Raw genomic sequence first — 22,384 nt, forward strand, 5'->3', positions numbered from 1 at the left:
ATGTTAATGTTTATTATAGTTTTAAAAAATTTTCTATTTTTTGAGCCAACAATTAGGAAAAACTCTATGATGTTAGGTTAAATTGAATTCAGATTCTGGTTACCTAATTTAAAAAAATAGGGGGCAGCACTGTGCAAAGAGAAGCAAATACAGCTCAAAAAGTAAACAAATCAAAAATATTTTTTATATGATAGGATTTATAAATAATATTAGAATATTATGGGTGTACAAATTTTAAAATTCATATTTTAGCATCAACATTTCCAAATTTGTGTCACCCAACGCGATAGCATAATCATTACCATGATGTTGCCCCATTTTAAGTGTTATATACATATGTATGTATGCATATGAATGCATTAATTATTGTTTACCAATGCAAAATTTTACAGATGCCGATTGCCGTAGCTTTGTAGCTAAAGAATACCATGTTTTCTAGTCATGCACACCTAAAAAGACGCACACCTGAGAAAGGAATCCCACGTTCTGATTACATTGAACATCTGGTAGAAGAATATCACACCACTACGGACATTGGTGAGAAATTTTCAAATAGCTTAGAAGATGTTAAGCAATTTACCTTTGCATTCCTAGAGGCCAAGGAACAAGTGACTGCTAATTTGGCCAATTTTGCTTATGATCCAATAAATTGGAGGTATCTAAAAGAATCTGGTACCTTAGACGTGTTTGAAGATTGCATGAAGGGTCCAAATGAGCGTTTACAGTTACACGCTATTGCCGGTTATTGCAACTTATGTTTAGGTAATACTATTTTTGATAATGCTGGCGAATACATTATAATATTTTTTATCTCTTAGATCCTGAAGCATTTCAATTTATTACAAATTTAGTGATCCTCGCTCAAATAAACAACCTGCTTCACGCAACAGAATCAGCCGACATACAACTTAATTGCATAGCTCTGTTATATCAGTTACTCACGTCTGACTTTTGTACAAAAGAACAGAAAGCTTTAATTGCCATACCCAGCTTGCTAAAACAAATTACACAACTACGAAACGAAAGCTCAGATCAGAGAGTAAAGAATATCGCGACATTGTTTTCTGGAGATTTTGGATCGCGTGTGGAGGAGGTAGAAGATTTCAAAAATGTACTCGCAACTTTTAAAACGCTTTAATAGTCAAGTAGCAACGAAATGTAGAGAGATTACTGTAGTAAAAAGGTTCACTCAGGAAGAACTAGATCAATTTTCTACGCTTACCGCCGATTATAATCCCATACATTCTACAGAGACATCAATAACCGAACGTAAAGTCCATGGTGCTTTCCTCAATGCCATTGTGGCTGGCATAATTGGTTCACAAATACCTGGGCCGGGTACTATTGTTTTAAGTCAAAAGTTTAGATTTCCTAATGCATGCCGTGTTGACAAAGCCGTAAATATTACTGTTCGTTTAGTTAATGAACGCAAAATTGCTTTAGTAGAATATGAGTGTAAACAAGATGAAGAACTGGTTTTTATTGGCGAAGCTAAACTTTTAATAAAACAATGATTAAAGTGTAACTTAAAACAATATCTTTATTTTTAAAAATTAACAGAACTGCTCTATTTCTTCGCTCGCTTGCCTTCACCCTTCTTTGGAGCAGCTTTACCACGTAGCCGTCTCAAACGTTTCATTTCCTCTTTGAAATCTTCGTGTTCATCACGGAATAAGCCGTATGCACGCAGATTTTTCATGAGAATATGTGTCTCTACATGTCGGGGATACCAGTTATTTAACGAATCACGCTTATGGACCGGCTCCTCCGCGAACATGCGAACTACCTTCATCGACTTTTCATTGGTTGTACGCGCGACTTCACCGAAAATGCGATTGGAAAGAAAATTCATACGACGTGCATATTGTGTACCCAACTTAATTAATTCATTATATTTGTTGGACGCCATTGTTGGCCAAAAATCGCGTTGTTAACTTTAAATTAAAATGTTTTAGCAAAAATCCAATTATTATTATAATTATATCAAAGTATCTTTGGTTATGTCATTTCTAACAGATATCAGCTGATCAGACAGATTTGCATTGAGTTACAAATAAAAACTTAATATAGAAAAAATATTTAATTTAGGAATTATAAAATAAATAAATATGATATTCCATACCTTAATATGAAAAAAAAGATTTGAGCTTTCGATAATTTTTATTATAGATAAATTTCATTATTCACTTAAGTAAAGGAGCGTTGTTTCTACAATTTTATTATTTCATATACCCGAGATTATCTTGTACCACATTTGCCTATTTAATTATAACGTGTAAAATAAAGCAAAATAATTAAAATATGGCGTACAAAGTTATATATGGGAGCTTATAAGTTTGAAGAATAATTCTTACAATAAATGAATTCTAATATTTCCATTCGGTAAAAATATAGGACAATATTTCTAATCGGTACAAACAAACAACAAGCTTAAGAGATCAAATCACAGATGTCGCTCTGTGATAGTACTGTTCGTTTGTAATGTGAAGAAACTGCAGCTTGCTTCTACAACATCCCGAACAAATACTTTCTTTCTGACATCGTCGCTCAAAGTGATCGGAAGCGTCGAAAACTTTTCTGAGAAATGGTAAGATTTCATTTTCTTAATAAAATTTAAGCAAGAAAAAGTAAAAGTGTATAACATTGTTTTGTGGTCATTTGGTTTTTAATAAAAGTATAAAAGTAAAATCATACATAACCTCGAAAGACATTTGTGCACGTGTTTATAAATTTGATTAAACAAGTTGTTCGATTTTAAATTTTGTGTTAATATAAATTTTCTAATTTTATTTTGTTAGTCTCATCGTAAATTCTCTGCGCCTCGCCATGGCTCTATGGCATTCTACCCCAAGAAGCGGTCAGCTCGCCATCGTGGTAAGGTTAAGGCCTTCCCCAAGGATGATGCCAGTAAACCAGTGCATTTAACATGCTTCATTGGTTACAAAGCTGGTATGACCCACATCGTTCGTGAAGCGGACCGTCCTGGATCCAGTAAGTTTGAAATTATTTTTAACACACCTTTACTTTCAATGATGATAAAAAGTTAATAATTTATGGTTAGAACACAAATGATATCCATGATTATAATATAACTAGGGCGGACTGATTTCTCTACCCCAAACTTATTTAAAAGTTCGCTGAACACGTGTTTCTAACTTCGCTATTTTTCTGTTTGCAGAGATCAATAAGAAGGAGGTTGTTGAAGCCGTAACTGTTTTGGAAACTCCACCAATGATTGTTGTTGGTGCTGTAGGTTACATTGAGACTCCATACGGTCTCCGTGCTCTCGTCAATGTATGGGCACAACATTTATCCGAGGAGTGCCGTCGCCGTTTCTACAAGAACTGGTATGTTAAGTTTCACTATAACCTCAAATTATGTTGTATTGTAAAGTGGAATTAGATCATTTGGTAAACACGTGTTGGTTTCTTTTGCTTTAAATGATGATAGATGGTAACTGACTTCTTTGAAGATACGAAATTATACCATCCCTGTCTGCCTTCCTTCTGATCAAAGTTAAAAGAAATCAACATTGTTTAATTGTTATAAAAAAATTGTTTGCTTCATATAAGAGTATTACTAAAAAGAATATTTAAAATTAAAGTTCTTGGATCAGCTTGCTGAGAGAGCTTTTAAAATCTGTACAAGTCGTGTGAGCGCCATATTGTTTACCGAAAATTCAATTCGGTTTTTGGTATTCTGATATGTGAAATTTCGTGAGCACGGCATGGAAGAATAGATCTCCGCTCGCTTTAATTGCGATGAGGTCGGCTTCCATTTTTTCTTTTTTGCCAGTCAAATTCACAATAGCAAAGAAGTTGAGTGTTGCGCCCACCCAATGGAGCTGAAAACAAACTCCCTGGCTGCAAATTTGTTCCACTAAATGCACTCATTTACGGTGTCCGTTGTAACTGCGTAGATATATGTATTTGATGAATGCAATCTGCTTCGATTCAGGTACAAATCAAAGAAGAAGGCTTTCACCAAAGCCAGCAAGAAATGGGAAGTTGACTTGGGCAAGAAGAGCATTGAAAATGACTTCCGCAAGATGCTCCGTTACTGCAAGGTCATCCGCGTTATTGCTCATTCACAGGTAATTACGAATAATATTTAGTCATGTCATTCATAAAAATGCGACGTCCTTGGTTCACGGCGTCGGATGCACACTGCAGTCTTTGGATGAATGGGTGTGTCTGATGTAGTGTTCCTAAAAGGCGGTCTTGCTGTGATGGTCAATGCACAGTTATATAACCGCAACGTCGCAGAAAAAATTGCCCTTCGGGTGGCGATCCTTGATATATTCCACTAACTGTGCATAGCCGCTTAGGCGATAACCGCACAGTTAAACCATATCACGGACAGTACCAACTCCAATTTCATCACACTTGCATACATTCGTACAATATTATAATGTCATATTTCTACTACTTTTTACTTCAATTAGATCCGTTTGATCAAGCAACGCCAAAAGAAGGCCCATATCATGGAAATCCAATTGAACGGTGGTTCTATTGAAGATAAGGTTAAATGGGTTCGTGAGAACTTGGAGAAACCCGTGCAAGTCAGCAATGTCTTCGGACAGGATGAGATGATTGATTGCGTTGGTGTTACCAAAGGTAAAGGTTTCAAGGGTGTCACTGCTCGTTGGCATACCAAGAAATTGCCACGCAAGACGCACAAGGGTCTGCGCAAGGTTGCTTGTATTGGAGCCTGGCATCCATCTCGTGTGTCCTTCACCGTCGCACGTGCCGGTCAAAAGGGCTACCATCACCGTACCGAAATCAACAAGAAGATCTACCGCATCGGTGCCGGAATCCACACCAAGGATGGCAAGGTGGGCTAAAATTCTTATTGTTCTCATTTATATTAAACTGCCTTGATGATAAACTCATAAAGTTCCGACATCAAACAAAACTTTTTATTGATACCAAAATGATAATCAAATGATAGGACTGATTGCATAACACGTAGAAATATATGTATGTGAAAACTCTAAAAGTATAACTAATTAAATGTTATTTTCCGACATTACAGGTCATCAAAAACAACGCCTCCACCGAGTACGATTTGACCGATAAGAGCATTACACCCATGGGTGGTTTCCCCCATTATGGTGAAGTCACCAATGACTTCGTCATGCTCAAGGGTTGTTGCATTGGCTCGAAGAAGCGTGTGCTCACACTCCGCAAGTCTTTGCTGAAACACACCAAGCGCTCTGCTTTGGAACAAATCAAACTCAAGTTCATCGACACATCGTCAAAGATGGGTCATGGTCGTTTCCAAACCCCAGCCGACAAATTGGCATTCATGGGTCCACTCAAGAAGGATCGCATCAAGGAGGAGGTTGCCGCCGCTGGTGCTGCCGCTACATCTGCTACCGCATAAATGTAAATTTATGTTTGTTAATTGTATTAACACTTAATTACCACATTGATTGTGGTAAAAGATAAAATAAATAGTAAAAACCAAAAGTTTTTCTTTTAATTTATTGTACAATAGTAATGATGATGGTCTAAGTAATCTTTAGCGGGTTATTAAAACAATAAAAAAATATCTCAGACGAGATTTCGCAGAATAGAGGATAATCAGTAATTTACTATCGCAATAATACATAGTGCCGATTGACATTTGTCATATAAGTATCGGTTGAAGTGTGCAACATTATCGTGCACTGTTGCTAGGGCGGTCTCGGCTCTAGTAACATTCAGCATGCGTCATCATAGCGACTGTATGTGGTTTTACTCTTTTAGTGTTCGTTACTTCTCACTCCACGCGTAGTGAATTAAATCTTTTATTGGGTTATGCATCCATCGAAGTCTATACGCCTACATATTTGAGCCAACTAAGGTGCTATCGTCCTAATTGGTCACCATTTTATGTTTGGGGTCTTAAGCTTTAAATGTAAAAGAACTATGGTATTGCGTTTTTAACGTTGTTGTTGTAGCGGAGCAATTTGAAACCTTTATTGAACAAAATCACACATTCTGCCCATTGGGCGTCTACTTATTTACATATGTGATTTGATGAAAACTCTTTAATTATCAATTATTACATCTTTTATTTTTTGATATTTTATTAAATTTAACTTAAATAATCATACATAAAAATAAGCGTTTGTTTATTTATTACATCGTTTAACGAAAAATGTTTGTTGTATTTTTTTTATAAATAGTTCATTCCAACATTACAAAACTACAATATTAGCTAATTAGCATCTCTGTTCAGTAAACTTTTGTATTCATTAGCTTGCATATCACAGGCAATATAATGCCATTATTCCTAAGTAAAGTGATTTTATCATATCCATCATTATTTTTTATGCTTAACCTGGAGAAATTATCATATATCGTACGTATCTTTAGCTAAAAATTATGTATGAAAATATTTAGTATATATGTTATGTAACTGTTATAGTATGAGAGTCCCAGCTCTTAACGAGGATTTCAGTTTGGTCAGAATTTGCAGCAAATCCTTGATGCACACATTTCGCTTGTTATTGTGAATATTTGTACATATATGTAAACAGAGGTGGCTTATTTTTATTGAGACTGTTTTGTACTGGAATAAAAAATGAGAAAGAAAAAAAAAACATAAAATTAAAAATGAATTAACAAAACGTAAAAACTGTATGAATAAATAAATCTGAGTTACATAACACATCAAACATAAAGTACATTGCGTAAATTGATTGGCAATTTGTCATATTTATGAACATATGCATGTGATCTGACAAAATGCACATACATATATACACTACTTGTGGCTTTGATAACTAACAATTTGGACATGTATGTATGTATTTATGTGTGTATGTGCATGATTACATTGATCTCTTAACTCTATTTCTTAAATAACATAATCATCAATTGGCATTCATTACTTTTCTTTGGGTGTTTTGTTAAATATATATTCGTTGGCCATGCTATAGCCGAGACCCAACGTCAGCGCCCCGACAACGGTTCCCTGCGCCGCAACACGAAGTTGCATTAGGAAAACACTGGTGCTCATTGTGCCACGGTTCTTATATTTATAAGCACCAATAATGCCAGCCGCTACGAAGCCAGCCAAACCTGCAAATATAAATTCATGGAAAAACAATTGTTAATCATACATAAGTGCAATAATATGATATAATAGAGAAACGCAACGTACATTTGTAAGTGTATTGAAAAAATCAGAAACAGCTGTAAAGATAAACAAGTTTTTAAATGCACTAAAGTGTGCGATTTCGTGGAAATTTTCATTGCTATTTTTCGCATTCTTTTGTGAATAATGATATATGTGCATATATTCACATATATATATGACAAAAATAGAATGTATGTATGTTTATTTTGCACCTCGAACACCCAACAAGCGTTTTGAGGTAAGGAGGCAGACGCAATTTTGTCTACACGTGCACTTTAAAACCAAATGATATATCTGTACTCATATAAAGACATATTTTAATTTAAGAAAGAATTCTATTACGACAAAGAAGTCGAAATACTTATCAAATGATTTGTGTTCACAAACACTTTATTGATACAAATTAATACATTCACATACAGCTTAACGTTTTCGTCAGATTGTAGCTTCCGTTTTCGTATTTAACTAGTCTGTCTTTACTGCAAACTTATACATCAAACATATGTAAAAATAGTGATCGTGGGGACATAAAAATTTGGGAATAATTTTACTTCCGTGGATATTTATAAGAACTTGTTGCACTGCGAACTATTCACATATACCATTAAAATATTAAAAACACAGGAAATGTGTATGCACATATACCTGTATTGAATAATATGGACCAGCTAAGACGCATGTGAATTGCTCAAAATTCGAGCATTAGCTGCCAGCGTGTACGCCAACACGAAAGCAAAAACATTAAAAAAAAAAACAGACAGTGTACAGCAACAATTGCAAATTTTCGCAGACTTAATAAAAATGATTTCAATCTACCCAATTATCTTCTTTATAAGTGTACACTGAAAAGCTATGCACTTTGTTCAATAATCGAAATATATTAATACTCACTATTACGCGAGTATGAGTATTACATCATCATTATGGATTCCTTTGAAATTGGCAAGCAACTGGTTATACATTTATTATATATATATTTTTTGCAGGATGGCCAATATGACTTTAACAATTATAAGAAGAAATCAAAGTGAAAGCAAGATCATGTCTACAATCATTGGATTGTTGAGAAGCGATATTCAGTGGATGTTCAAAGTAGCGCACAGGAAACGAAAGCACATTAATTTGTTTGAAAGTTTTTGCAAATAGGATAGGAAATACATTTAGTATATGTATGTATGTATTTAATTAAACAAAATAATAGTAATTAAACACAAGCACAATTACATTCTTGTTGTGTAATATATAAAAACATTAAAGCTGCAGGCGTTCCCCGATGCGTGTATGACACAAAGTATGGTCAAGGTCAAGCGCTAGCCTCAAATGTTTCCTATTTCGAATTCATTTGTAATACAGGTGAAATACATTAAATTCATTTAAAATGCTTCTGATGGCATAGCAAACAATCTGTCTACATCGTCGTCGTGGCAAGTAGCTACTATAACTATGATTAATTATGTAAAACCTTTAAGTTTTCTTCATTTACCAATAATCATGAATGGCGAATCCTTTATTTTTCTGGACAGCTTTCCACCTTGGCTTTCGTCGCGCGAATCCTCAAAATACGATTTAGAACTCATTTTCACTGTTTAATATTTGTGGCGTTAGAAAAAGCAACAAGCGTTTCCGTTTAGTAAGATTTTTCTTTTTTGCACACTTTTGCACTTTCAGATGTTTAAAACTTTTCCACTAATTCCAACGATTACTGCTCGTGACGACGGTCGATTAACAATTGGTTGAAAACCAATCGGTGGTTATTTATATGTATCGAAATTTTTTCTTAGAGATGGAAATATTTTTTGTTAAATATTCAAATTTTTATGTGTTAACATATGCTTTCAATATTCGACTGCAAAAAAAACGGCACTTAAAATAAACTTGAAGGTAAATATTGTAAACAAAACTGCTTGCAGTAATAATTATGAAACAAAATAGATATCGATTATTTTCAGTTTACAAAGTCAACTTGATTTATTTATGATATTGCCATCCCATTTTTATTTCACAAAGTATAACTATGCGATTCATTTGTTCAAAATTATAAGAAAACTAGCTTTTAATGGTTCTGGATTTCTGCGTTAAGAACATGGTGGGATATAATTTTCAGTATAAAATCGCTCTCGTTCATAGCTACAGTGAAGCATTCGTTGCAGTCGTGTTTTTCGATAAATAGTCATGAGCTAAAATTTTTGGATTATATCGAACTGTTATCGAAAGAACCGGCTGTGCAATTTGTTATATTCACAAATTGCTTTGTTTAAAATTATTTCACAACAATCAAAATAACATTTACAAGTAAACAAATTCTGGCTTATCAATGGCTAGTTGCAGCTCAAATCTAAATTGGAATCCGAATATTGATGTGTTAATTAGCGACAGCGAGGATGACGATGATGAGACAAAACCAAATTATAAAGGGCGCGAAGCGCTGATATTCGTGGTGGACGCTAATCTCTATGCGGAGTATGAGAGATTTGCTGAGGCACTGGATATTGTGCGGAAAGCATTAATATCTGGGTTACTTGTAAACAGTAATGATTTAATTGGTATTGTATTTGCAAATACTGAAATGAATCCGGATCCATATGAAGCTAGCAGTGTGGATAATATTGTTTTGCCACAAAACTGCGCGGTTTTCTTACCACTCCGCGCCTTATCGAAATCAATAGTAGAACATTACTTGCGCTTTATGGAAACTGCTGAACAAGAATTTGGGACCAACTATGGTATCATAGGAAATGGTGGGCATGCCGATTTTGCTATTATGCTACGCTTGTGTATAAATCTATTTGAAAACGCCGGCTATAATCTGGTTTCTTCGACATTGGTTTATCTCACTGACAGAGCAACGCCCCATCCTCCCAATTCAAATTTATATCAGAGAGCCTTGCAAAAAGCCAAAGATCTGGAAGGCAAGGAAATCGAGTTTCAAGTGATACCTATGGTTGATGAATTTGATTATGAGCCATTTTACAAAGAATTTATTACGCTAGTTGAAGGTTTGTGAGAAACTTATTTTTAAGTTGCATTTCATAATAGCTTTATTACAGATGGAAATATTGCTGATTTTGAGCCAAAAAATCCCGAAGAATTACGTACACTATTATCTGATCGCAAGCTGCGACAAAACGTTTTAAGACGATCGTTGGGTCATTTCAAATTGTCGCTGGGTCCAGATTTGGCGATATCAGCTCTCTACTATAAATATTTCAAAGCTCGTTTCATGCCACGAAAAGTGCGGCTTCTGCGGAAAGACAATTCAATTGTACAACAAAAACGTGTTATTATGGTGCGTAAGCAGTCTCAAGAAACTATGGAAATTGCTGAAGAGTACGTAGTTAAACAAAGTGGTGGTTGGTACGAGATTAACTTGGGTGACATGAGTATACGCATTACACCAGAACAAATAAATCGTGTCCGAAACTTGCATGCACCCGGCATGATGTTACTTGGCTTTAAACCGATTTCTGAATTGCCAGAAAATTGGTATTATAAGCCACAAAACTTTATGTATCCGGATGAGAAAGGTGTTAGGGGATCGAAATGTCTATTTCGGGCACTTTGGGAACGATGTTTGGAGCGAGATAAAACGGCTATTTGCCTATTCATGCGTAAGCGCAAATCAATTCCACGTTACGTTGCCTTAATACCCGTAGAGGGTACTACTGCAGAGGATGATACGTCCAAACCCTTATTATCAGGTGATGGTTTCAAGATAGTATATCTGCCTTTTGCCAAACACATACGCAATATAGATTTTGCGAATTGGAACAGCATGCAAAACGACTCACCCGAAGAAGGTGTGAAAGTTTTTGAAAAAGTTGTCAGTAAATTGCGTACAACATTCCAGTCTAACTTTCTTGTTGATCCAACTGTGGAGGCATTGCAATCTAATATACTTGCTTTAGCTTTGAATATAAAAACTGACAATGCCGGTTTGAGTGGAATGCCGGATGCCAAGCGGCAGGATGAACGCATTGCAAAAATCTTGCCACGAATAAACGAAATATTCGGCGATGATGTAGAGGTAGCAAAAAAGCGCCCGGCAACTGGTGCATCAAATGCAAATGCATCTAAAATACCTAAAGCGGATGCGGATAGTTTGCAGCAACTTAGCTACGTGCAGCAGTTGGCGAGCAATGATACGCTGGGTAGTTGTACTGCTGCCCAATTGCGTGATATTTTGAAAACACATTTTGAAGTGCAGGTTCCCGCAAAAATGATCAAGCAGGATTTGATTGCTCGAGTAAAGGAACTAATTGATTGATTCTTGTTGATTTGCTGTCTTTCTTTGCTTTTGTTAATCTTCGTTTGCGGTAATAATTACATATATAAGAAAGTTAATTTTCTAAGAAACGTGTTTTTTTATTATAAGCTTACATAAATACATACAAATGTAATAAAAACTTAAAAAAATAACTATTTTTTTTCAAGTTAATTTCCAAAACAGTTCAAAAAAATTTTGTGTTAGTTTCAATCGACTTTCACTCTATTTGTTGTCCCTCATATTTCCAATATTAATTGCAGGGAAAGATCTACGTAATCTTTTGGAATGCCTGCCATCTCTAAGGTCTAAGATACGACTTCATAATATCCTCACATTGACGTGGCTCATCTATATCTGATGTGCGACCTTTCCTTAGCATTCTAAACAAAGAGCCATGGAATACATCATCCAAACGCCTTTTCGTTTCACTAGACGATTTTCTTTTCAAGAACATGTATTGAATCGCCTTCTCATAAGCAGTAAGAATTAATAATTGTGGTATATCTATAAAAAGCTTCATAACCTTCCTTGTCCACCAGTAAGCAGTGAAAATGCTCTCTAACGCTTGCAACAGATAAAAACACTAAATGATTCACAGAGTAAAAGTTGTTTCAATATGGTTTGCCGCTGAATTGGCTTAAATAGGTCTATGACGACATTCATATCACTCATATCAATTTGATACAGAAGGAAATAGATACTTTCAGCCTCAACTATTAGCCGTTGTCTAGTAACGTTGATACATGAAGAACCTCCTTATGGTTGGTATTCCCAAGAAGTTGTGACTAGCCAAATCAACGTAATCGCAACGAACTCAAATTAATATCCATTTCTTTAAAGTCCGGCCCTAATACGCTTTGGCGAATTACTAGCCTCAGTTTCTCCCTCAAACTTTCATATCTCATAGTATTTTTACCGAAAGTTGAAGTGAAGTATTAAACACACCATATGACCTTCTGCGAGATTTTCCCATTGAGACCCCCTGTAAACATGTACATACATACTAATGATGGTCATCACAAATGAAACGCGGCACCTGCCGTAAGTACTCCACTTGAAAGGCTGAAAGGCAGCTCCATTGCATTTTATGAGTGCGGCTCTTTTCACTTTTTGAGCACTTTCATGAACATAATCCAAAGTGCGGTGCTGCAAGCGTGCAGTGCACTGCAACACTGACCGCACTCGATGGACGTACTCTGAGTCAAACATGATGCGAAATAAAAAGTATAAAAATAAAATACCATGAGACACTGTTAAAAATGGGATTACCCGAAGGAGGGGCTGACCATACGTGCATAACTGCAACGAGGCACGTAAATGTACGCGTATAATACGCCATAAATCTACCGACATACGTACATACATATGTATGTGTGTATGTATTATATACGGAGCGAAAAAGTTGCCGCAGTTCAATATTAATGATCTTTTTCGTAACACTTTCCGTTGTCACATGAATGTTATCGTAACACTTATGTGACACCCCTGAAAATAAATCATTCTATACATACTCCCACTTAACTAATTTTACAAATAAACTTGAAGTTTTGCAGCGTTTGGTTCCTGTAACCGCAAAAAACTTAAAGTTTTGTGGCATTCCGGATGCCTTACTTCCCTTAAATGAAATTAGTTTCCTGAGAACTTTCGTATCTCTCACAAATTTTGACATATTTGATTGAAATATAGTTTGAAAAAAAATCGGTAAATCGGTAGCAAACACCAGCTTGTTTACATCATGCTATAAGTAACCTCAAAAGTGGATGAATTTTGAGAGAAGTACTTCATGACAGAAAGGTCGAGAGGTAACCGTATCAATATTATAAATTCTGATCTTCGTAAAGCTTTGACAAATTACAGGAAAAATATAGAGTTGCTTTAATAAAATCCCAAGCTCCCAACGATAGTCTGGAGAATTTCACTATATAGGAAATGGTGTGCTTTAACGACGACTTCTTAATGAAAGTCGGTGCAAATTTTTCGGTTGAAAATTTTCTCCATCCAACGAATATATTTATTTCAGCTTCTGGCCAACAAGAATCTTCAGCAATATGGGAACATCTCAAGGTCGTAGCAATAAGTGATTTATCTACTCTCTCTGCCCCATAAAAAAAAATCCTAAAAAGCTGCAAGGTGAAACTTAAAATTAATGAAGAATCAAAATATTTACATATAAACGCCAATGAAAAACACACATTCCCCTCAAAAGTACACTCCTACACTTGTAGATATCCATACTAATAAGCCTAGTAAACAAAACAAACTCATAATGAAGCCTAAAACAAAAGAAAGATAGTAACAACAACTACACAGCTTAGCTAAACAAATTAAAGCGCCTGCCACAGGTGAGTCTCAGCGCTGGCAAGGTAGAGATATGTGGCAAATTGGGAAATTTATATGACAATTAAAATATTTTCTATGCAGCCATAAGCTGTACACACACACACATAGATGTGTATATAGTACCCAACATGTAAACAAGGAAGGCAGTCTTCTATAGCTGGCTGACAACTCATGGATGCAAGATTTGGTTGCATATTTACGAGGGTAAAGTCGAAAAGAAGCCGTAGGTAGCAGTCTGAACACCAGCAGGTGTCATATAAATGGAAAACTGTATGTGTGTATAGGTGTATGCACGAATGAATGACAGTAGAGTGCAGCAGGAACGAAGAGAGTCCATGAAATAAAGGACTTGAGGCACTGATGCCTCAAAATAAAAAAACAACTGAAACAAAAATCGCAAATGTCCTTCACGTAAACACTTTATATACATACATATGTATATTGTATGTATATGCATACATGCTTCTGGATTATTAATATATTCTTTGGTATTTTTATATTTTCGTTTGTTAGCATAAAATTTTGTTTTACCAAAAAGTGAAAGGAAATTGCTGTTGAACTGTTTGTTGTTGCTGCAGTAGGTGCCCTGCAAAAATATTCACATCGTATGTATGTATATATATGTACATAAATATGTATGGCATGTGTATTGCTCTCCACTTATTCCTATGCATATACAAGTAATACACTCTAGTGCCCTCAACTGACACTAAATATACTGAACCAGAAGCTCTGCACTTCCAACTTCATTCTGTTCATACACGGCATCTTGCTCCGCTTGCTTGGCCTCTTACCTCGGTGATTGCTGCATACAGACGAATGTACATACATATGTATGTATGTATGTGTGTACAATTGTTGCTTCGTCATGGTAACTATGAAGAAGCACTTTAAAATTTGCATTGCAAGTGGTGCGTGTAAAAGGTGCGCATGTGTTTCTGCTTCACAGCAGTGATAACGGTATATTCATACACAAGTATGTATGTATATATTTTTATTATATAAATATATGTATATAAAGTAAGCAAGTGTCTACAAAAGCGATACAGAATATACAGAAAGTGCATCTGGCATTTGAGTAGAGTGACCGAATAAATTTCTTCCGCTCCAAGGCAGTTTCTTGTCCACTGAGTTGAGCAACGTTTCAACGCGATGTGAAAATCGCCTGGTCGCTATCGTCTTCAGCTTTCGACCCATCTTCCTTTTAAGTATTTTGAAATTTCTTATTACTTACTGTATTTCTCGGCTCATGCTTTGATTGTTTTGTTTCTTTGAATAATCTGTAATTGAACTTGATTGCAAGACTTGGACGCGATAGGTCGTGAGTTTAAGTTCCATTCGAGAAAAAATTTATTAATATATATATGTACATATTTTACTGGATATTTTCCAATAATTTAGCTATCGAAATTAAAATAATATGTGAACACTTCTTCATGGTGTGCTTTAAATATTCCCCATTTGATTGCCAGGCACAAACTACGCATCTTATTTGGTTCATAATTAGAACTCGCTCTGGGCAGCCATAGATAACATATGTATGACATGAACATACTGCGAAATGATATGTGTTAATTCGCGTAATTAACAGCTTACCACTTAAAATCAGCAACTGGAATGATATATAAACATACACCTATGCATACATACATACATGTACATATAACCAGCAAAAATTTAAGGAGCAGGTGGTCCAAATGGACTATGCTTGGTAGCAGACCTGGCTACATACCTGACTGCATGCTATGCTGTATTGGACTATCAAAACCAGAGCAGTGCTTTCTTCGTGAATGTTCGGCTATCAGTAACGTAGCGTGGGAGTCACTTAAGCACTGGCCAGGCTAGCTTTTATAGAGCCAACTGGCAGCCAGCTTCGTTCGAAGTCACTTCATGACTTTTAATCGTTTCACATCGCGGCGTGAGAGCCTTCTACGGACTGGCCAGGCACGGTGCTTGGTTTACTTATATAGAGATAGCTGGCAGCCAGGTTCCCCTGAAATCACTGGCTTGGCACAGTACCAGCTTTCTTTATTGGAGTCAACTTGCAGCCAGCTTACTCTGTAGTCACCTCACGACTTTTAAATCATATCACACTGAGGCGATAGATTCTCCTAAGCACTTGTCAGGCTTGGCACCTTTTTTACTTATATAGAGCCAGATAGCAGCTAGATTCCACTGTAATCAACTTGTGACTTCCAAATCAAGCCACATCGCGGTGTGAGAGTCCTTTAAGCATTGGCACCTCTTTTACTTATATAGAGCCAGCTTCTCCTGAAGTCAACACATGACCTTTAAATCACATCACATCGAGGAGCTAGAGTTCTCTAAGCACTGGCCAGGCACAGTGGTGTCAAGCAGCGTTGGATCAAAGTTGTTCATGCTCCATGACGTCGTAATGTTAATGCAACTATATTTTTTCATATGCTTAGACCACTTCAGTCACTAGTGTTGGTTACAAAATAGCGTCGTCTTGCCCTAGTACATGATGTGTTCCAGTGTTTTGCGGGGTATGTACTAGTAATGTGCTTAATGTATAGAAGTGTGAACCTAAGTTGACAATACACTTAACGGTCATGTTCTGGAAACACCACTACCTCTGTGCATACATGCATACAAAGCAATTAGACAACCACAATTTCTGCACACAACTGAAGGCCACGGCCATATGTAACAAATGTAGTCATATGTATATGTATGTAAGTGTGTTTACAAGCAACTGTATGTCGCCATGAATAATTAAATCTTATGTATGCAGAGGGATAAGGATTTAAGCAAGTGTTGACCAAATGATCTTATTAGTCTGAGAATTTCACAGAGCTTTTGCTTCATAAATACTTAATTGCTGCTGAGTGTTAATGAAGACATCAAGTTAGCAGGTGTTCGTATATATGAAAAAAAAACACTATAGAAGTCTATAAAATGAAGTCACATGCGATTTGTTGTCTCTCATTTGCAACATATTGGTCAGAAGAGAGATGACTTTCTTCACTCCCATTTTAATGGCAACAGCTTAACACAGAGGAGAGAGTTTAAATTAGATATTTATGAAAGAGGTTCGGTCTCAGTGGCTGCTTCTACAGAAGGTTTGTGATTATACTCGTATGTAACTTCATCAAAAAGTTAAAAGTAAGGCTATGTATCTCTAGTAGAAGTACCTTGTAAGGTATTTTGAAGAATGATTTTATTTCTTTTCATATAAAGTATAATGAACACAAATAATGTAAGCAACCGATTACCCACGTCGCTTAGAATACAGTCAAACAGGAACACAACATTGATTAGTCAACTAAATCTTTAGATTTGTCTTCGCCTGACTTCTGTTTTGCGGGTAACTTGAAAAGCAATATATACGCTAGCAATCCGTGGATCACTTATCAGTGGTCAAGACAAGTATTTGGGGCAAGGCATTACTACCCCTTTCTAAAAAATAGGCTAGTTGACTGATTTTCCGTATTAAAAATAGGCCAAATAGTTTGTAAAGAACTAAATTAGATGTAAAGTACATTTTTATACCCTGAACAGAGTATATTAAGAGTGACACGTTGTTTGTGACGCCTAGAAGGTGACGTCGGAGACCCTATAAAATAAATATTTAAGTAATCAGCGTGACGAGCTGAATCGATTAAGCCATGACATTCTTTTGTTTGTCTGTCCGTCTATCTGTATACCACATGAGTGAACTAGTCCTGAAGTTTCTAAGATATCGATCAGAAATTTCGCACACATCATTCTATCATCTAGAAACTGCTCATTTGTTAGAACTGCCGCTATTGGACAACTATAACATATAGCTACCATAAAAACTGAACGATTGGAAACGAGTGCTTGTATTGAAAACATTTTCATTTGACGAGAAATCTGTAAGGGGCATAGCCTGAAGTAATTATACCATATTCGAATAAATTGTTCAGATTGGATAACTATAGCATATAGCTACTATACAAAGAACAATCAGAATCAAGTTCTTGGAAGATTTTTTTTATATTTTTTAGCGTTTTTCTTGTTTTCTGTTTCAATTTATTCAAAGACAAGGTCGTTGAATGATAACACTGGATCACAAATTTGAATTTGTTTTTTGTTCCACGGATGCCACTATCCAATTTGTATGTGAAATGGCTCGCTGATTTCGAAAATCGAGTTAATTTTTTTTTTTATGGATACGTTTTTGAGATATTTGCAATTTACCGTTATTCGACCAAAAAAAAAAGGTGTCTTCATTTAATCATGTATATCTCACTGACCAGTTGAGCAATCTTACTGCAAATTATAGAAAATAAAAGTGAATGAAATTTCCTAAAAATATTGTCTACTTCATTTTTCCATAGGCCTTATAATTTCTGAGAAATTGATTAATAACTTCGTGTTTTTAAATTTTTTTATGAAAAAATTAAAAAAAAATAAACTTTGGCAAGGAAAAAATTTTAAAACAAAAGATATTTTTAAATTCTTTTTTATTTTATATGAAGTCCTGTTTCTTTATAAAAAACTAAGCTACCAACGAACAAAATCCATGGATAAATAGGAGAGTTGTACATGATCAAAGAAATATATCCAAGTCGCGCAAAGTCAATGTATTCGTATATGCGTATGTAGTGTGTAAAGGCGATGTTTCTGTTAAGTAAAAAGTCAATTTTCATGTCGTTTTTAGTTTTTATAAACTCATTTATTTATATATTAGTAATATATATTAAAACAATGTGTTATTTTTGTCTTAAGTTGATGTTCTTACATTATAGTCGAAATGATTATGTGTTTTGTTTTGTCGTTTATTTAGTTTAGGATCGGTTTCTCTTATGAGAAACCAACAGTAGTCACCCATCATACCGACGTCCCAGAAACCTTGGTATCGATTCTCAATTAATTTCATTTGCTGGTGAAACCTTTCGCCATGCTCGTCACTTTCGTCTCCGAGATTTGCCGGAAAAAAACTTAAATGGGAATGCAGAAAATGAATTTTTAGAGACATATTTACGCCTGGAGAAAAAAGAAAATGTAAATAAGTAAATTATACAATTTTATATAATTCAATTAAATTAGTTTTGAATAATCACCCATTTCGGCATAATTTTTGATTAAGTCGCTCACTATCTTCTCGTAGTTTGGACTTTTGTGTTTACCGAGAAAAGAAGAAACGATCATTTCGAAGGAATCCCACGCTGCTGCCTCAACTGGTGACAATAGTCCTTTGAATTGGTCATTATTTATCAACTTTTTTATTTGGGGTCCAACAAATATACCTTCCTTTATCTTGGCCTGGGAAATATTTGGGAAAAAATTTTGCAAATAATTGAATGCTTTGCCTTCTTTGTCCAACGCCTTAACAAAATTTTTAATGAGGCCGAGCTTGATGTGCAATGGCGGAAGAATGATTTTTTCCTTCTTTATAAGTGGGATGTATTTGATATTATCCACACCAATTGTAAATTCAACTCTTTCCGGCCAATCCTTAATGCAATAGTGGTCTTTACGAGCTCGGCTATCCCATTTGCAGAGAAAGCAGCAGTGTTTTGTGTAGCCACTTTGTAGACCGCATAACATTCCAACGACTTTAAGATCGGCACATATTTTCCAATCATGCTCTTCATATTTGATGAATTTTAACAATTTCTCCATTACCTCGCATGCGCGAGCGGGATCGAGGGCTTTTTGTTGCCATTATGCAGTAATACGGCCTTCAAGCTCAGTTTATTGCTGTCTATGAACAATCGCCACTCCTCGGAATCATATGGTTGACCAAACTCTTTGAATAACCCTGGAATGTCTTTGCAATAGCATACATTGTCTTCCTTCGTATAGTGTTTGGCAAATGGTTCGTGACGATTTCTATAATATGCCACCTTAACATGGGGTGACACTAATTGAAATTGTTGCATACGAGAGGCATGTAGCTCAGCTTTTTCCTTGGATAATTCCAAATCTCTAATCCAATCGTTTAGTTGCGCTTGTGATAGAACGTTTCTCTCGTTTTCTATTAAAAATTCATTACAACTTGATTTCCCAGCGCATAGCTAGATATCCCACCCCTACTTTACACACTACATACGCATATACGAATACATTGACTTTGCGCGACTTGGATATATTTCTTTGATCATGTACAACTCTCCTATTTATCCATGGATTTTGTTCGTTGGTAGCTTAGTTTTTTATAAAGAAACAGGACCTCATATAAAATAAAAAAAGAATTTAAAAATATCTTTTGTTTTAAAATTTTTTCCTTGCCAAAGTTTATTTTTTTTTAATTTTTTCATAAAAAAATTTAAAAACACGAAGTTATTAATCAATTTCTCAGAAATTATAAGGCCTATGGAAAAATGAAGTAGACAATATTTTTAGGAAATTTCATTCACTTTTATTTTCTATAATTTGCAGTAAGATTGCTCAACAGTTCAGTCAGAAATACATTATTAAATGAAGACACCTTTTTTTTTTGGTCGAATAACGGTAAATTGCAAATATCTCAAAAACGTATCCATAAAAAAAAAAATTAACTCGATTTTCGAAATCAGCGAGCCATTTCACATACAAATTGGATAGTGGCGTTCATGGAACATTTTTGCTGTAAACCAGTGTAATTAGTAAATATGGAATATATTGCCTTCACTTTTGTTTCTAATAAAACATTTCAATTAGTTTTATTTTGCACACTTTTATTTATACAACATTTCACCTTGACCGCTTTGCTTGTTTTTCATAACTTCCTTCCCACAGATGGTGGAAATAAAATAAAATTTCGCTCGGATAATTTCCAACAACGAGCAGATAACAGAATTTAACTATCGTTACAATTTGCAAGCTGTCATAAACATCCATGTCATACATACGTACATAACATACAACTACACCACACACTATACAAAATATATGTACATATACATATGTTTGTGTAGATGTATAAACACTTGAATATAGTTGTAGCAGCGAAATAACAACCAAAGGTACACCGAATCCGCTCACACAACAATTTCATAATGTGCGTGCATGGCGTACATGTGTGCATTTGTGGCATGACGCTTCCGCTTCCTTCCGCAGCCACACCAGTTTCCTCCAGCCACTCCTATTTCACAATCAATCTGCACACACACACACACACACGCGCATTTGTACACGTCCTAACTGCGGAAACTGTTGGATTTGCATTCACCACAGAGGCAAACATATGGCTGAGCTTGTGCGCAGCTGGATGCCAGTTTGGCAACAAATGCCTGGAAAATGCATGCCGCCATACCGCCTTTGTGGTGAAAACGGCTTCAGTGTGGGCGCGTGTGTGCCATTGAGTGGGTGTGGGTATTTGCGTGGTTGTTGTACTGCGGTTTGTTCGAGTAATCAGCAATTGCTTGAAGTGCCGTCAATAGTTGACACAGTAACAATGCAATAATAAATGTTGAAATGATGAAAAAATTGCAAAAATTGTCAGTTAAACTTGACAGTCTGCGTCACAAAGAAATTTTCTTTAATAATTATTTAGCGCTATAGCCCACTATTAGTTGCTACGTAGCCTCTTATTTAAGGTTAGTTTTGGTATTATCGCCAGGTGTTACATACTTTAGACACCAAACTTTATAAGTCACTCATTATTCCCGTCTTTCTATATGGTGCAGAGGCATGGACGGTGGCAACATCTGATGAGAGAAAAGCTCTGCGGAAGATTTATGGTCCTTTGCGCCTTAGCAACGAAGAATATCGCATTAGATGGAACGATGAGCTGTAAGAGATATATGAGGACATTGATATTGTTCAGCGAATTAAAAGACAGCGGCTACGCTGGCTAGGTCATGTTGTCCGGATGGACGAAAACTCTCCAGCTCTGAAAGTATTCGACACAATACCCACCGGGGGAAGCAGAGGAAAAGGAAGACCTCCACTGCGTTGGAAGGACCAGGTGAAGAAGAATCTGGCTTCGCTTGGAATCTTCAATTGGCGCCACATTGCGAAAAGAAGAACGATGATTATTGGTTGAAACCCAAGTGCTAGTTGGGAACTCAATACAAACTTTATAAGTACATACCACAAGAGAATATCTCATCAAAGAATATTTCTGTAGACTTAGCAACCTATGTAAAATAACGAAAACGATTTATCTCGTCTCTGGCGCTCCTTCAAGAAAACCAAATAAAAGAAAATAATGAAATGTTTACTTTCATTTGACGCGCAGTGTTTATATGAATATTTGACAGTGCTACATCGCTTTGTTCTCCTTTGACTCTTCCCAGCATTTGTGTGTGGTTTATCTGAAGATATATTCCTCACTTTTGCCATTTTGGTTTGAAATGTGTCAGTCTGCCTCGCATGACGCCCAATTAATCAAGAAGTTATTTTTTTAGCCGTTCCATCTTTTGTCAGCTTCTTGCCAGAATGGTAGAATTTACTAATTCGGTGATTTTGGGTATGTTGATAGTTTGAGAGAAAAACACGCCTATTATGACTGAGGAAATGAATTGCTTTTGACAACATTCACGAGTCAATTGCATTTTAATAGAGGGCTTCCAAAGACATGGCATTTCAATACAAAAGCTTTTCATTAATTTCCACTAAAGCTGTGTCCGCTTCCCTTTCTTTTCATTTCTTTTCACATTCTTGTAGGCGCTAGTAGAATATGACGCAATGGTGTGTAGCCTCGTTTCAAGATACACAAGTGTAGTAGCGGTGCTG

At 35.7% G+C, this 22,384-nt stretch overlaps 6 protein-coding genes and 1 non-coding gene across 8 annotated transcripts; 4 read left to right on the forward strand and 3 right to left on the reverse strand.

The window, feature by feature from the left end:
- The first annotated feature begins 178 nt into the window (after positions 1 to 178).
- On the forward strand, positions 179 to 1,518 carry LOC105229631 (armadillo repeat-containing protein 7). Its single transcript, XM_049448335.1, is given in 5 exon segments — positions 179 to 338; positions 393 to 537; positions 595 to 762; positions 819 to 1,141; positions 1,143 to 1,518. Coding segments are annotated over 4 exon segments (972 nt in total). The 5' UTR covers positions 179 to 338; positions 393 to 428; the 3' UTR covers positions 1,515 to 1,518.
- LOC105229630 (28S ribosomal protein S33, mitochondrial) lies at positions 1,515 to 2,027 on the reverse strand. Its single transcript, XM_011210044.4, has one exon. It carries the CDS (start codon positions 1,907 to 1,909, stop codon positions 1,568 to 1,570), a length of 342 nt encoding a protein of 113 aa, XP_011208346.1. The 5' UTR covers positions 1,910 to 2,027; the 3' UTR covers positions 1,515 to 1,567.
- Positions 2,028 to 2,431: 404 nt separating this feature from the next.
- On the forward strand, positions 2,432 to 5,471 carry LOC105229632 (60S ribosomal protein L3). Of its 2 annotated transcripts, XM_011210047.4 has the most exons (6): positions 2,432 to 2,587; positions 2,799 to 2,991; positions 3,179 to 3,347; positions 3,958 to 4,093; positions 4,445 to 4,834; positions 5,035 to 5,471. In XM_011210047.4, the coding sequence occupies exons 1-6, from the start codon at positions 2,585 to 2,587 to the stop codon at positions 5,383 to 5,385; spliced, it is 1,242 nt and encodes a 413-aa protein (XP_011208349.1). In that variant the 5' UTR covers positions 2,432 to 2,584; the 3' UTR covers positions 5,386 to 5,471. The 2 variants fall into 2 exon arrangements, with proteins under 2 accessions (XP_011208349.1, XP_019847104.1); XM_019991545.3 differs by lacking the exons at positions 4,445 to 4,834; positions 5,035 to 5,471 and having other exon boundaries at positions 3,605 to 4,038.
- On the forward strand, positions 3,030 to 3,110 carry LOC115066418 (small nucleolar RNA U43). Its single transcript, XR_003845998.1, has one exon. It is a non-coding gene; the product is annotated as a small nucleolar RNA U43 (small nucleolar RNA).
- Positions 5,472 to 5,918: 447 nt separating the features above from the next.
- On the reverse strand, positions 5,919 to 8,865 carry LOC105229633 (HIG1 domain family member 1A, mitochondrial). The gene is made up of 3 exons (XM_011210048.3): positions 8,612 to 8,865; positions 6,881 to 7,070; positions 5,919 to 6,558 (listed from the first exon to the last, which is right to left on the reverse strand). Exons 1-3 carry the CDS (start codon positions 8,703 to 8,705, stop codon positions 6,540 to 6,542), a joined length of 303 nt encoding a protein of 100 aa, XP_011208350.1. The 5' UTR covers positions 8,706 to 8,865; the 3' UTR covers positions 5,919 to 6,539.
- Positions 8,866 to 9,212: 347 nt separating this feature from the next.
- LOC105229634 (ATP-dependent DNA helicase 2 subunit 1) lies at positions 9,213 to 11,547 on the forward strand. The gene is made up of 2 exons (XM_011210049.4): positions 9,213 to 10,124; positions 10,176 to 11,547. Exons 1-2 carry the CDS (start codon positions 9,443 to 9,445, stop codon positions 11,390 to 11,392), a joined length of 1,899 nt encoding a protein of 632 aa, XP_011208351.2. The 5' UTR covers positions 9,213 to 9,442; the 3' UTR covers positions 11,393 to 11,547.
- Positions 11,548 to 18,370: 6,823 nt separating this feature from the next.
- LOC125776438 (uncharacterized) lies at positions 18,371 to 19,863 on the reverse strand. Its single transcript, XM_049448323.1, has 2 exons — positions 18,784 to 19,863; positions 18,371 to 18,706 (listed from the first exon to the last, which is right to left on the reverse strand). The coding sequence occupies exons 1-2, from the start codon at positions 19,343 to 19,345 to the stop codon at positions 18,444 to 18,446; spliced, it is 825 nt and encodes a 274-aa protein (XP_049304280.1). The 5' UTR covers positions 19,346 to 19,863; the 3' UTR covers positions 18,371 to 18,443.
- Between the last annotated feature and the right edge of the window lie 2,521 nt (positions 19,864 to 22,384).

This window comes from Bactrocera dorsalis, chromosome 2 (genome assembly GCF_023373825.1).
Source record: "Bactrocera dorsalis isolate Fly_Bdor chromosome 2, ASM2337382v1, whole genome shotgun sequence".
NCBI lineage: Eukaryota > Metazoa > Arthropoda > Insecta > Diptera > Tephritidae > Bactrocera > Bactrocera dorsalis.

What these genes read in the sequence shown, in the direction of transcription:
- LOC105229632 (XM_011210047.4), top strand. An exon ending in GCGTTATTGCTCATTCACAG is followed by an intron (nt 4,094 to 4,444) that starts GTAATTACGAAT and finishes TACTTCAATTAG; the next exon opens with ATCCGTTTGATCAAGCAACG. An exon ending in TCCACACCAAGGATGGCAAG is followed by an intron (nt 4,835 to 5,034) that starts GTGGGCTAAAAT and finishes CCGACATTACAG; the next exon opens with GTCATCAAAAACAACGCCTC.
- LOC105229634 (XM_011210049.4), top strand. Translation starts at nt 9,443, where the DNA reads ATGGCTAGTTGCAGCTCAAATCTAAATTGGAATCCGAATATTGATGTG. An exon ending in ATTTATTACGCTAGTTGAAG is followed by an intron (nt 10,125 to 10,175) that starts GTTTGTGAGAAA and finishes GCTTTATTACAG; the next exon opens with ATGGAAATATTGCTGATTTT.
- LOC105229633 (XM_011210048.3), bottom strand. Translation starts at nt 8,705, where the DNA reads ATGAGTTCTAAATCGTATTTTGAGGATTCGCGCGACGAAAGCCAAGGT. An exon ending in TTCGCCATTCATGATTATTG is followed by an intron (nt 7,071 to 8,611) that starts GTAAATGAAGAA and finishes TTATATTTGCAG; the next exon opens with GTTTGGCTGGCTTCGTAGCG.
- LOC125776438 (XM_049448323.1), bottom strand. Translation starts at nt 19,345, where the DNA reads ATGGAGAAATTGTTAAAATTCATCAAATATGAAGAGCATGATTGGAAA. An exon ending in CAAAAATTATGCCGAAATGG is followed by an intron (nt 18,707 to 18,783) that starts GTGATTATTCAA and finishes TTTTTTCTCCAG; the next exon opens with GCGTAAATATGTCTCTAAAA.
- LOC105229630 (XM_011210044.4), bottom strand. Translation starts at nt 1,909, where the DNA reads ATGGCGTCCAACAAATATAATGAATTAATTAAGTTGGGTACACAATAT.